At 38.9% G+C, this 13,086-nt stretch overlaps 1 protein-coding gene across 1 annotated transcript in view; it reads left to right on the plus strand.

Moving 5' to 3' along the window:
* The window catches only part of Ccnb3 (cyclin B3), a 47,732-nt gene that overhangs the window by 18,510 nt on the left and 16,136 nt on the right, over positions 1 to 13,086 (plus strand). The window contains exons 5-7 of the mRNA XM_028894024.2: positions 4,312 to 4,630; positions 4,748 to 7,288; positions 10,499 to 10,612. Coding sequence (XP_028749857.1) covers positions 4,312 to 4,630; positions 4,748 to 7,288; positions 10,499 to 10,612 — 2,974 coding nt within the window. The remainder of the gene's footprint in view (positions 1 to 4,311; positions 4,631 to 4,747; positions 7,289 to 10,498; positions 10,613 to 13,086) is intronic.

Below are 13,086 nucleotides of genomic sequence, written 5' to 3' on the forward strand. Positions count from 1 at the left end.
TGAAAGGTTTCTCATTCCTGGTTCTGTGTGTTTTTGTTGTTGTTGTTAAATGATCTATGGCTCTTTAAGGGAGCAAGGAATATCATCAGCCCAAGTGGCATAACTTTAGGTAAATAAATATAAAATAATATGACTTCTTAAGGGTTTCGTAAATATCCTTAGTGGCATTTGTCTCTCCTTTTCCTTCTGTATTTATCTCCTTCCCCATTCCCAAACTTAAGGCCTCTCCCCATGTTTCTTTTATCTTTTTCTTATCATCTGTGCCCTGATATTTCCCTCTCTAGCCTCACCACCAATGGTCTTTTCTGGTTTCTGTGATTATTGTAGGTTATATATTCACATCTGATGATTTGGAAGTATGAAGCACAGATGATAGAAAACATGAAGAATTTTTCTTTATGGGTCTGAGTTACCTCAACCGCATATTTTCCAGTTTTGTCTATTTACCTGTAAATTTCGTGTACCATCATGTACATGTACCACATTTTTATTATTCATTAATCTGTCGAAAGGCATTTAGGTTGTTTGTATTTCCTACTTACTGTGAATAGAGAAACAGCAAACATGACCGAGGAAGATCTGGACAGTAGGATGTTGGGTCCTCTGGGCAAAGAGTGGTAGGACTGGCTCATATGGTGCACTTGTTCTTAGCTGTGTAAGGATTCTCCATACTGACATCTAGATTGGCTTCCCTAGTTTGCACTTCTACCAATAATGAACGAGGGTTCCTCTTTCTCCATATTTTAGCCAGCGTTTATGTTCATTTGCCTTAGCCTTTCTGAATAGGGTGAGATGAAATCTCCAAGTTGTGTAGTTTGTATTCCCCTAATGGCTACAGATGATGAACACTCTTGGAGACTTTTCTTAGATACTTTTCTTCCTTCAATTTAGAACCCTTTGTTTGGATCCATAGCCTAGTTTCATTGATTTTTTTTTTTAGTTCTTTATGTATTCTGGATATTAATCGTTTGTCAAATGTATAGCTGGCCGAAAGTTTCTACCATTTGTTAACCTTATCTTTTCTTGATTGATTGTTTACTTAGCCGTGAAAAGCCTTAAGTTTTATGAAGTCCACTTGTCAATCATTAGCTTTAATTCCTGAGCAAATGTAGTCCTATTTAGAAAGTCCTTTCCTACTTCTATATCTGGTAAGGTACAGCCTATGTTTCTTCTAGCAGTTTTAGGTTTCAAATTGAAGCCTTTGGTGTACTTGGGTCAAATTTTTGTGCAGTGTAGTAGATATAGGTCTAATTTTATTATTCTGCATGTGGGCATCCAGTTTTCCCAGTGCTATTTGTTGAAGATGCTGTCTTTTGTTCAATGTATGTTTTTGGCTTCTTTGTCTAATATCAGATGGCTTTAGTAATGTATACTCATGTTTGTATTTTCTATTTTGTTCCACTGGTTTACATTTCTGTTTTTGTGCTGATACTATACTGTTTTTAGTACTATAGCTCTACAATATATCTTCATATCTGGGATGGTAATCCTTCTGATTGTTGTGTATTGATCTTGTTTCCTGAAATCTTACTTATCTATTAGTTATAACTGTTTTTGTGTGGATTCCTTAAAAATTTTGATGATTCCTTTCTAATAGGGATGCCTTTATTTAATTTTATTATCTAATTGCCTTAGCCAGAATGTTGGTAAATTGTAGAAGTGCCAAGAGTTGGTCATCCTTGCCTTTTTTTGCTGATGTTAGGGGGAAGGCATTATTCTGACACTATTAAATATGATGTTAACTTTAGGGTTTTTATAGATGTCGTTTATCAGGCTCAAGAATCTCATTTCCTCTTTAAATGTCTTGAGAATTTCATGCATGAGTGTACTGTCTCTGCATCTTTCTCGTCCTTCTCCCCTATCAAACTTCTCATGCATCACATCCTCTCAACCATCTCCACTAGATTTCATGATGTCTTTGTCTGTTTGTCTGTCTGTCCATTGGTCCGTCCATCTGTCCATCTATCTTTTGTCAGTCTGTCTGTCTATTGTCTGTCCATCTGTTTGTATGTCCACTGGTCAGTCTGTCTCTCCCTCTGTCTAGATAAATACACACACACACACACACACACACACACACACACACACACACACACACAACCATACACAAGCAACCTATTGATTCCAATTAGTGTTTGTCCTTTCCTTTATTTTTTCACATTTGCGCATGTAAGTATATGTGTGTGTGTGTGTGTGTGTGTGTGTGTGTGTGTGTGTGTGTGTGTGTGTTCATCCCAGGGATTAAACTCTGTTCATCTGGCTGAGCAGCAAGCACAAGCACCTTTACCTGCTGAGCCGTCTTACCAGCCTAAGAGTATCACTTCTATTTATAGTTTGCTGAATGGTTTTTATTATGAAAAAGTATTGAATTTTGTCAAATGATTTTTATTGATCTATTGATAATAATCACATTGTTTTTGTTCTGTTAGTATGGTATAACATTTGAATTTTGGATGTTTAACTTGGCACTACTAGGGTCTCTACTTGATTATGGTGGATCATCCTTTAAAATGCATTTCTGGATTTGTTATTTTAGTATTTTGTTGGGGAATTTTGCACCTATATTCATAAGAGGTAATGCTTTATACTTTTCTTGTCCTGTGATACTGTTTTTCTTTTGGTATCATAATACTACTGCCCTTAAAGTGTGAGTTAGAAACTGTTTCCACCTTTCTTATTTCTTAAGAGAGTTTCTGAGGAACTGGTTTTAATGTCTCTTTAAATTTTTGATAGAATTCACCAGTGAAGCCATCTGAGCCTGAACTCTTCTTTGTGGTTAGTTTATTCAGTTGCTAATTCAATTCCTTTACGTGATACAAGTCTAATTAAATTTTTATTTTCTTCTTTAATGAGCTTTGGTAGTTTGTTACTTCTAAAATTTGTTCATTTTCTCTAAATTATATAATTCCAACGAACTGTTCTTAACGTTCCTTTAAGTGTCATTAAGCATATTATTTTTTCAAATCAAGCTTATTAAATAGATACTACTTTTATCCTCATTTTATAGGTAGGAAACCTGAAACGCTGAATTAATTTGCCCAAGTTTACCTAGGTTCTATATGAGGATACAGGATTTGAATCTTGACAGACTAGCTCCTGACAATGTATGTTCTTATTGTACCTACATTATCTTATTGTACCTACATTATCTGAAGAACTGGAGATGACTTCTTAATGTCCTCATCAGGAAAGCCTGTTTTGTCAAGCAGAATCTTAATAAGGCATTTCCTTTAATTAATTGTTATCTTTTATAATATAGTGCTTTAAAAAATAGTTCTAGAGATATTACCAGTGTGTGAGGTTAAAAGGTGTCAACATCTTCAAAACAAAACTATATCTAGGAGTTTACTTTCCAACTTTCCCTACACCAGTGCTTCTCAACCTTCTTAATGCTGTGACCCTTTAGTTCAGTTCTTGTTGTAGGGACCCCAACCACAAAATTATTTTTGTTGCTACTTCTTAACTGTAATTTTGCTGGTTATGAATCATAATGTAAATATCCATGATTTCTGATGGACTTTGGTGACCCCTGTGAAAGGGTTGTTCAACACCCAAAGGGGTTGACCCACAGGTTGACAACCACTGCCCTACACCCTAGAATCCTATAAATTTCATGTGAATTGAATCATGTGATATGTAATCTTTGGAGGCATTTATACCTGGTGTTCAGGATGGTGGTTCTACTTCCCTTTTGTTCTTATTTTGACTTGTATTCTTCAAATTATATGACTATGCTAAGTTAATCACTCTCATTAATCATGAAATCCTATTCAGAGCAGAGCTTTAGGTGATATATGTGACACATCTCTATTTTGATCTCTCTGTCCCCTTCTTTGGGAAAGCATGTTCTGAATCCTCCTTGGTACAGAGAACGTTGTTAGATACCATCAATGTTAATTACCAGCCTTCATCTCTCATTAGTCTTCAAACAACAATAATTTCAACCTGCATTTTATCAGAGGCATGGTGCTGATAGACAAAGATAAATAACTGTTTCTAATGAGAGTGATTAATACATCTACAGGTGACTCATCTAAATTATTATAATAGAAACTTTGTATATAAATAATGGTAGCAAACCATATGTGATGGTATAACATGGATCTCATGGGAAAAGTAGAAAAGTATAAGGATGTAGGCATTTGCAACTAAATTGATTCGGTATGGTTTACATGTTTTTTTTTTTAACACTCTGTACTATCTTGGGATTGAAGATCTTTCTCTTTCTTTTAGTTAATGTAGCAACAGAATGGAATAGTGGGTGAGGACTAGGAGTTACATTTTTCTTACCACACTGTCTTTCATTTACAGTTCTAAGTCTGGACTTGTCACCTCACTGTCAAACATGGAGAGACAGTTTATTCTGGAGATACCCACCAAGCCTAAAACACTAACTACTAAGGAACCATCTGTCTTTCAAAAGACATTAGTTTTCAATGAGGAATCTACTACTGAAGAGACAAGCCTGATGAAGAAGACATTACAGAGTTGTGCATGTCATCAGGAGACATTTCTAGTGGGGGAACCACTATCCTCGCTGGAGAAGACTGAAGATAACAATGAGTTTGACATAGAGCCGATGACTTCGAAAAGGGAGGATAAGCCTAAAGAAGCAGGCATCACTGAGAAGGTAGTATCCTTAGGGAATCATATTTTTCTTCAGAGATATGTATTTTCAGAGATGCAGCTTCACCAGAAGCTATTGTTTAGGAAAGACTAAAACTCTATTTATTATTTCCATCTACAGATGGTTGATTTAAAGAAGCCTGTCACCAGGAAGGCAACTCTCACCTTGAAGGCGACTCTCACCTCAAGTCCATTATCTTTAAAGAATAAATCTGCTATTCCAGTAGAGAAGCATACTATTCGGGGGAAGAGTTCATTCAAGAAGAAATTATTAGCATTAAAGATGGTAACAAGTAGAGAGAAGTCAGTAATTAGAAAACCATTTTTCAAGAAAAAGAACCCTACCACTGATATGAAATCTTTGTTACAGGAGCCCTCTTTACTGCAAGAGGAATATAATGCTCAAGAGGAGGCAAGCATCTTTAAGAAGCCATGGGCATTACAAGAAAATACAAATAATGAAGATGACACTTCAACAGAACCAGTGGGATTTAAGGGGAAACAGACTACCAATGAAGCAACCCGTGAACATGAGCCATTGTCCTTTAAGAAGTCTACCACCAAGAAAGATGCCCATTTCCAAGGGCCATCAGCATTACCAGATAAGCACATTGCGCACGTGGAGGTGTCCACTGTGGAGAAGTCCTTGGCCCTGAAAAAGCCCACCACTGAGGAGGAGGTGTTGCATTTTCACATCGCTCCGGCTTTGAAGAAGTGTCATAGCATAGAAGAGGCCCCTCGCCTGAAGAAACATTCACCTTTAAAGAAGCAGCAGGGTCTCACTAAAAAGAGACATCTCCTCAATAACCCTGCAGCACAAGAGCCAGTCATTAGCAAGCCATTGACCTTTAAGAAGTCTACCACAGAGAAAGAGCCCCCTTTCCAGGGGCCATCTACATTACAAAAGAGGCACACTAGTCCTGGGGTATTGTCCAAGTTGAAGAAGCTCCATGCCCCACAAAAGCGTCCAATTGAGGAGGAGCCAAATTTTCCATTTGCATCAGCTTTTAAGAAAAGGCGCATCATGGAGGAGCCAGCCTCCACCCAGAAGCCTTTAACTTTAGAGATGCAGCAGACTGTTACTCAAGAGACAATGTTCCATTTCAAAAATCCGCTAGTATTACAGACAGCCACTTCAGGAGCAGAGCCACTGACTAAGGTGCCACTGCCCTTTAAGAAAGAAAATACAGATTTACTGAAAAAAACGTGTGCTCCTCACATAATCCCCCTCTGGCCAGCACAGTCAGAGTGGCTAGAAAAGTTTAATGACCCTAAGAATTTGTTCTGTAAAAAGCCTGGATCACTTAGGAATGAAACTATAACTAGGTTCCAAGAGAATCCAGCTTCACTGAATGAAAAGTACTCCATTCCACAGAAACTACCCACCCCAATGCCATTGGCCTCAGAGGAGAAAACCACCAGTCAAGAGTCAGGGATTTTAAAAGACAACAAGCTACTTTTCTGTCCAGACTTATTTTTTCCTGGTAGTTCTGCTGATGAAGATCCATTTAAATTCCAGAAGTCTTTGAACTTGCAAGAGAACACTGATAGAGAAAATGACTCCCACAAAAAACTGCTCAACTCACAGGACAGTGTTTCTGAAGAAGAGTCCTTTTATAAGGACAGATATCCTAGTTCTGAGGAATCCAGCCAAGAGAGGTCCATTGCTCTAGAGCAGGAATTTGTCTTTAAGAAGGTATTGGAAGAGAATAGCAGTGGTGATGTTGATGAATCTATTCATCATTCACTACATCTTCAAAAGTATTTCAGCACTAAGGAGGAGGCCTCTGAGGAACCTTTAAATATTCAGGAGGAACTCAGCATAGAGAAGATGGCTGCGCTCCTGGAGCCATTGAACACACAAGATGCTTCTATGAAGGAGGCTTTCCTCAAGCAGTTCACTGACACAGAAGCTCACCACAAGAAATGCTTGACCTTGCAGGAGACAACCAGCATCAAGGAGGAGGAGGCAACCCTGACAGGGCCCTTGGCTTCACAGGAGAAGCCTGGAGCTGAGTTGGTGACTATTCTGAAGGAGCTGCTGGTCATAGTGAAGAAGCCCAATGTGGAAAATGTAGTCTTGACCTCTCAGGAGAAAGCACCCAGTAATGCAGAGGTTTTCTTAAATGAAGTATTAGAATTGGTGGAGAAACCTAAAATTGGGACAGAGTCTACTCTGGAGAAGCCCTTGGTCTTGCAGGAGAACCCTAGCACTAAAACAGAGGCCAGCCTGATGGAGCCATTGGCTTTGAAAGAGAATCCCAGCATTGAGAAGGCAAGCCTCCTGGAGTCTTGGACCTTTGATCATAAGCCTGACATTGAGAAGGATGATGGAACCAGAAAGACATTAACTGTTGAGAAGGAGTCTACAGAGACATTGGCACTGAACGAGGGACTCACTGCTGCAGACCAGTTGTTCTTTACAGATATGCCAGCTTTGGAAGAGACTACTGTTATTGATGAAGAGGCTTTTTTCAAATCATTCCTTGTCTCTCCCCATGAGAATAACCCTTGTGTGTCCAGCAATGCTTTAGAATCCCAAACAGACAATTCCAGTGCTATCGTGCCCGGTATAGAGAGGTTCAGTCCTGTCATGAACTCCAGTCCATATGAATCTGATTCTAATGACCTTCAGTCAGCTGTGGGCGGAAGACAGCCTGAGGTATTGATTTCTCTTTTTTTCTTAAATTAGATAAGGTATTTTATCTAATTTAGGTAAGGTACTTCATCTAATTTTTATTTGGTTTTGGATATTGAAACCAGGACAAAGCACATGCCCTGCCATAAGTTGACAACCCTAACCCCCAAAGAGATTATTTAAGAAATATTTTAATAAAGTATGCACATTCACACACACGCACACACACAGGCACACACGCACACACACACACAGGCACACACGCACACACACACACACAGACACACACAGACACACACACACACACACACACACACACACACACTATTTGCTTAGCATATGCTGTTCTGCCCCAGGAACAAGGTACCTTCTTTACATAAAACTTTAAGCCTCTCTTTTCATTTTATGTGTGTGTGTGTGTGTGTGTGTGTGTGTGTGTGTGTGTGTGTGTCTATCTGTCTATGCATGTGAGTTCAGGTGCCTATATAAGCTAGAGGCATTGAAAACCACTGGAGCTGTAGTTATAGTCAGTTGTCAGCTGCCTAGAATGGGTGCTGGGAACTGAACTCAGGTTCTTTGAAAGAGCAGTGGGTGCTCTTAGCCACTGAGCCATCATTCTAATACCTTAAAAGTGTTTTTTTTTAAATGTGCTGCTTAAGCAAGTAAGCAGTGTGTACTGTGTTGTGGAAGGAGCCTCCACTCAGTGAGAAATGATAATTCTTTGGTTACCTTCTGATTTTATTTACTGAGAGGTAATACATAATCTCCTCTGTGAGGTTACTCATGAGATGGGAAAAAATTTACTAGGCACTTTGAAATGTTCCTCTTATATCAAATTGTAGGATACCTTTCTTTAATTTCTGATTTTGTAGTGGTGAAGGTTAGCAGTAAGAAAGTATTTATGCTTACTAAGGCCAGGAATGTTGGGATATATGTCCCAAGGAGCAAGTATTTATGTTATAAATTATAAGAATGAAATAAAGGGATGATATTTATCAAGTTGAGGGTGAAATATCCCCTATTTAGAAGCGAAGCAACTTAGATAAAGGTTTAGAGTAGGAAAAAGCTACTAAGATGAGTCATAGAAGATCAAAGTATTGGGGCATAGCATGAGATGTTAAAAGGCAGTTGACAGAGCTGAAATAACAAAATAAAAATGCTGCCATAAGAGAGGCTTGAATTGGGGCTGGATAGATGGCTCAGTAGTGAAGAGTACTTGCTGTTTCTGCAGAGGACTCAGGTTCAGTTCTCTGCACCTACATGGCTTCTTACAACAGTTAGTCCAGTTTCAGGGGAATCTAATGCCTTTTGGCCGCCACAGGCACTGCATGTACATGGTGCACATACATGGCATTCTGGTAAAACACACACACACACACACACATACACACACACACACACATAAAATGAAAAGAGAGGCTTAAAGTTTTATGTAAAGAAGGTACCTTGTTCCTGGGGCAGAACATGCATATGCTAAGCAAATAGTGATTGCTGGACAGTATGCAAATTGTAGGGCCAAGACATGATCTGTGATATTCTAAAATACTTGAAACTTGAGGAACAATAGTAGAAGACAGTGAAGTGAAATGAGTATTATGAACTAAGCTTTCTTTTAACTCTTCTTTTCCTAATGTCCTTTTGATGATTCCTTTTTTTCTTCTTCTTCTTTAATGATTTATTATTATTATTATTATTATTATTATTATTATTATTATTATTTATGCCCTAACCACTTTTTCCCCTCCCTTTTCTCCTCCAAGTTCCTGCTACCACCTCCTCTATGCCTCCTCATCCAGTCCATTTCTATTCAGAAAAGGGCAGGCCTCCCAAGAGTATCAATGAAACATGACATACCAAGTTGCAGTAAGACTAGGCACCTCCTTTCATATTAAGGCTGGAGAAGGCAAGAAGGAGGAAAAGGGTCCCAAAAGCAGGCAAAAGAGTCAGAGACAGCCCCTGCTCCCACTCTTAGGAGTCCCACAAGAAGATAATTACACAACTGTAACATATATGCAGAGTGTCTAGGTCAGACCCTGGTGCTCAGTTCAGTTTCTGTGGGTCCTATGAGTCCAGGTTAATTGATTCTGTGGATTTTCTTCTGATGTCCTTGATCCCTCTGGCTTCCACAATCCTTACTCCCCTTTGTTGGCAGGATTCCCCAAGTTCTGCCTAATGTTTGGATGTGGTTCTATGCATCTGTTTCCATCAGTTGCTGGATGAAGGCTCTCTAATGACAATTGGGCCAGGCACAAATCTATGAGTATAGCAGAATATCATTAGTTGTCATTGCATTGACATTTTTTCCCAGTCATATTTGGTTCTATCCTAAGTCTCTGGGCTATCCAGCCTCTGTGTCCTGGCACTCCAGGCAGTGTCAGGGTTGGGCTCCCTTTCATGGCATGGGTCTCAGGCTGGACCAGTCATTGGTTGGCCATTCCTACAACTTCTGTTCCACCTTTACCCCAGTGCATTTTATAGGCAGAAATGAAGGAGAGAATTCATTTTTGATTTTTCGAGACAGGGTTTCTCTGTGTAGTTTTGGTGCATGTCCTAGATCTCTCTTTGTAAACCAGGCTGGCCTCAAACTCACAGAGATCCACTTGCCTCGGCCTCCCGAGTTCTGGGATTAAAGGCATGTGCCACTGCCGCCTGGCATAGGAGAGACTTTTTAAAGCTAAAATTTATATATGGTAAAAATGCACAGATCAATACAAGCGAATACATTAGCATGTACAAAACATTTCCACTACCTCTAGAAAGCTTCTCTTGTCCCTTTTGTTTTGTTTTGTTTTGTTTTTTGTTTTTTTTTTTTTTTTTGGTTTTTTGAGACAGGGTTTCTCTGTGTAGCTTTGTGCCTTTCCTGGGACTCACTTGGTAGTCCAGGCTGGCCTCAAACTCACAAAGATCCGCCTGCCTCTGCCTCCCGAGTGCTGGGATTAAAGGCGTGCGCCACCACCGCCTGGCTTGGTTTGGTTTTTTTGAGACAGGGTTTCTCTGTGTAGTTTTGGTGCCTCTCCTGGATCTCACTCTGTAGACCAGGCTGGCCTCGAACTCACAGAGAACCGCCTGGCTCTGCCTCTGACGTGCTGGGATTAAAGGAGTGCACCACCACTGCCCGGCTCTCTCTTGTCCCTTTCTAGCTAGTCTCCTGTCAAAGTAATCACTGTTGAATGCCAGGTATATGGAAATGTCATGGAACATGTACTCAAAATTTTCATCTTTTGTTCTAAACAGATAATCATACTGGAAGACAGCGACACAGTGGAAAGTATTGAAAAGGAAGATGAGGATCTAACACGCAACACTATATATACCAAGGAAATCTTCACTTACTTGAGGCAGAGAGAGGTGGGTATATAGGTTGCTGGAGGTGGACAGTCATTTCTAGTTCTTATTTCCTTCTCATTCTCTCCTTCAGCTTAAAAATTGAAGGAGGGCTGAAAATGATGTTGAAAATAACAGTATCTGTGAATGACATCTATTGGTAGCTTATTGTGAGCTGGTCATTATGTTAAAGGATTTGTATACATTATCTTAATTCTTCCAAAAATTTCTTGATGGTGGAGATTATTATCTCCTTTTTACATTTTAGGGGAAACTACCCAGAGTCATCCATAGTACATGGTAGAATTGAAATAGAAACAAAAGTCTGATTACCATGAAGGCCATGACCTTACAACATCTAACTGCTGATCAGACAGTCTAAGATAGAAACATCATTAGTAGCTTGTCTCTAAATAACTTCTGTTAGAGATCTTTTTCTTTGTTTCCCCATGTTTCTGGCTTTGTATGTAATAATCACATCCATTGTTTCAACTTTCCAATTTGATGCAATAGTCTTTGCCTTTGAAAATTAAAGTCTGTTTTAAACATTCATTAGTTCCAAATTTTCTTCTCGTTTCAATGAAACATGTAAGAACAAATCATCTACCAAACAGAAGTTTTAGAAGACTCTCTATATGATGAATGAATATCTCACACTCTCTCTAGAGAGAATTGATTTCCTGATTTTTTGAGGCCATGCCTTTTCTAATATACAGATACTTCTTGACATTGAAAGAGGATAATATCTAAATAAACTCACTATAAATTGAAATATCCAGTCTCAGCCACAATGTTCACTGTAAAGTGTAGATTAATGAAGCTATCCAGTTGTTGGGATAGGATTGATTGTACCACGTATTTTTAGCCCTGAAACAGATCAGAATTAAAAGCCAGAAATTATGTTTCTACTAAATGTGTATTGCTTTTCATCTATCATAAAGTACAAAAATTAAGTTGAAATAATTCAGGACCATCTGTACCTTAGAGAAATGAAGAAACTTCTCTGTTGTTGTTTTTAATTGAATCTTGCCTTAGCAGTTTCAGATGAAACCTGAACTTTTTTCCTGTTTCCTAGTTTTTATTTTATTTTTTTGAAAATAGATTTTTTCATACAATATGTTCTTTTTTAAGGTAACGTAAGTTGTAATTTTTATTTCTTTAGGGATTAGAGTTGATGTTTTTCATCCAAAGCTAATACACCATTTTGTAAAGTAGGAATTGCCCATTTCTCTAACACAATTAACTGTTCAATAGCTTGACTAGATTCTGACACTGAGCTCCCAAATTTCACATCAGATCCCTCAGATAAAGGGCTCACTTACAGAATAATGCACCAACTCCATATGTCAAACATAGACAAGGTATTGGGATGCCCATATTTCTACCCATTTGATAACAAATTTCAGCTTTTCCAGGATTTCTCATGCTATTATTTGGATCTAGAATGTTCCACAAGGGCTTGATCCCTGGCTTGAGGTGATACTAGGAGGTAGCATAACCTTTAGGAGGTGGGTTTTGTAAGAGGAGATTCAATTATCACATGAATGCTTATAGAGGGTATTTGGGGACCATAGCCCCTTTGGTCTCTGTGTTTCCTGGCTGCTATATATCCTTGGCATCATGTAATACTTTACCATGTGAACTTCATACAGTATATTCTGGTCATGGTTTGCACTCCCTCATCTCCTCTCAGATCTTCCCACCTCCCTGTCCGTCCAACTCCATGCCTTCTTTCTCTTCCCTGAAATCTTTTTTTAAATGTTAAGATATTTTATTAATTATTTGAGAATTTCAATCAATGTGTTTTGATCATATCCACACTCCTTCCCAGCTCCTCTTAGATCCATCCCTACTTTCATAAGCACCCAAATTTGTATCTTCTTTTTCTAAGCCCATCAAGTCAAATATGTGTTGCCTTAATATTTTGTGGCCACCCCTGGAGTGTGGTTGATATATCAACAATCACATTCTTAAAGAAAATTGGATTTCCTTCCCCCAGAAGCTATCAATTGCCAATAGCTCCTTGGCTAGAGGTGGAATTTCATGCCCACTTCCTGCCTCCATGCTGTGATTTTGTCTGGGTAGAGCTTGTACGGGTCTTTGTGCATGCCATCACAACCATTATGAATTCATATGGATTATGCCTGGAAAATATTGTTTCAATGTAATCATCCATCATCTCTGACTCTTACAGTCTTTCTACCCCCTCTTCTACAAGCCTCCCTGAGCCATTTGGGACTGAGCATTCCATGATGTCATATTTTTGGCACATTGACCAGTTGTGGGTCTCAGTTAACTGCCTTATACTAAAAGAAGAAGCTTCTCTGTTGAGGGTTGAGAGATGTATGTAATATATGGATGTAGCATTAAGTCATTAGGAGCTGATTTAACATTATGTACTTTCAGCAGAAGAGCAGTTAGGGTCTCCTTTAAGTCGGTCTAGCCCCCTGGGCTTTGGCCCAGTAATGGTGCCAGTTATGGCTTCCGTCTTGTGGAGC

Source organism: Peromyscus leucopus, chromosome X (genome assembly GCF_004664715.2).
Source record: "Peromyscus leucopus breed LL Stock chromosome X, UCI_PerLeu_2.1, whole genome shotgun sequence".
In the NCBI taxonomy this organism is placed as follows: Eukaryota; Metazoa; Chordata; class Mammalia; order Rodentia; family Cricetidae; genus Peromyscus; species Peromyscus leucopus.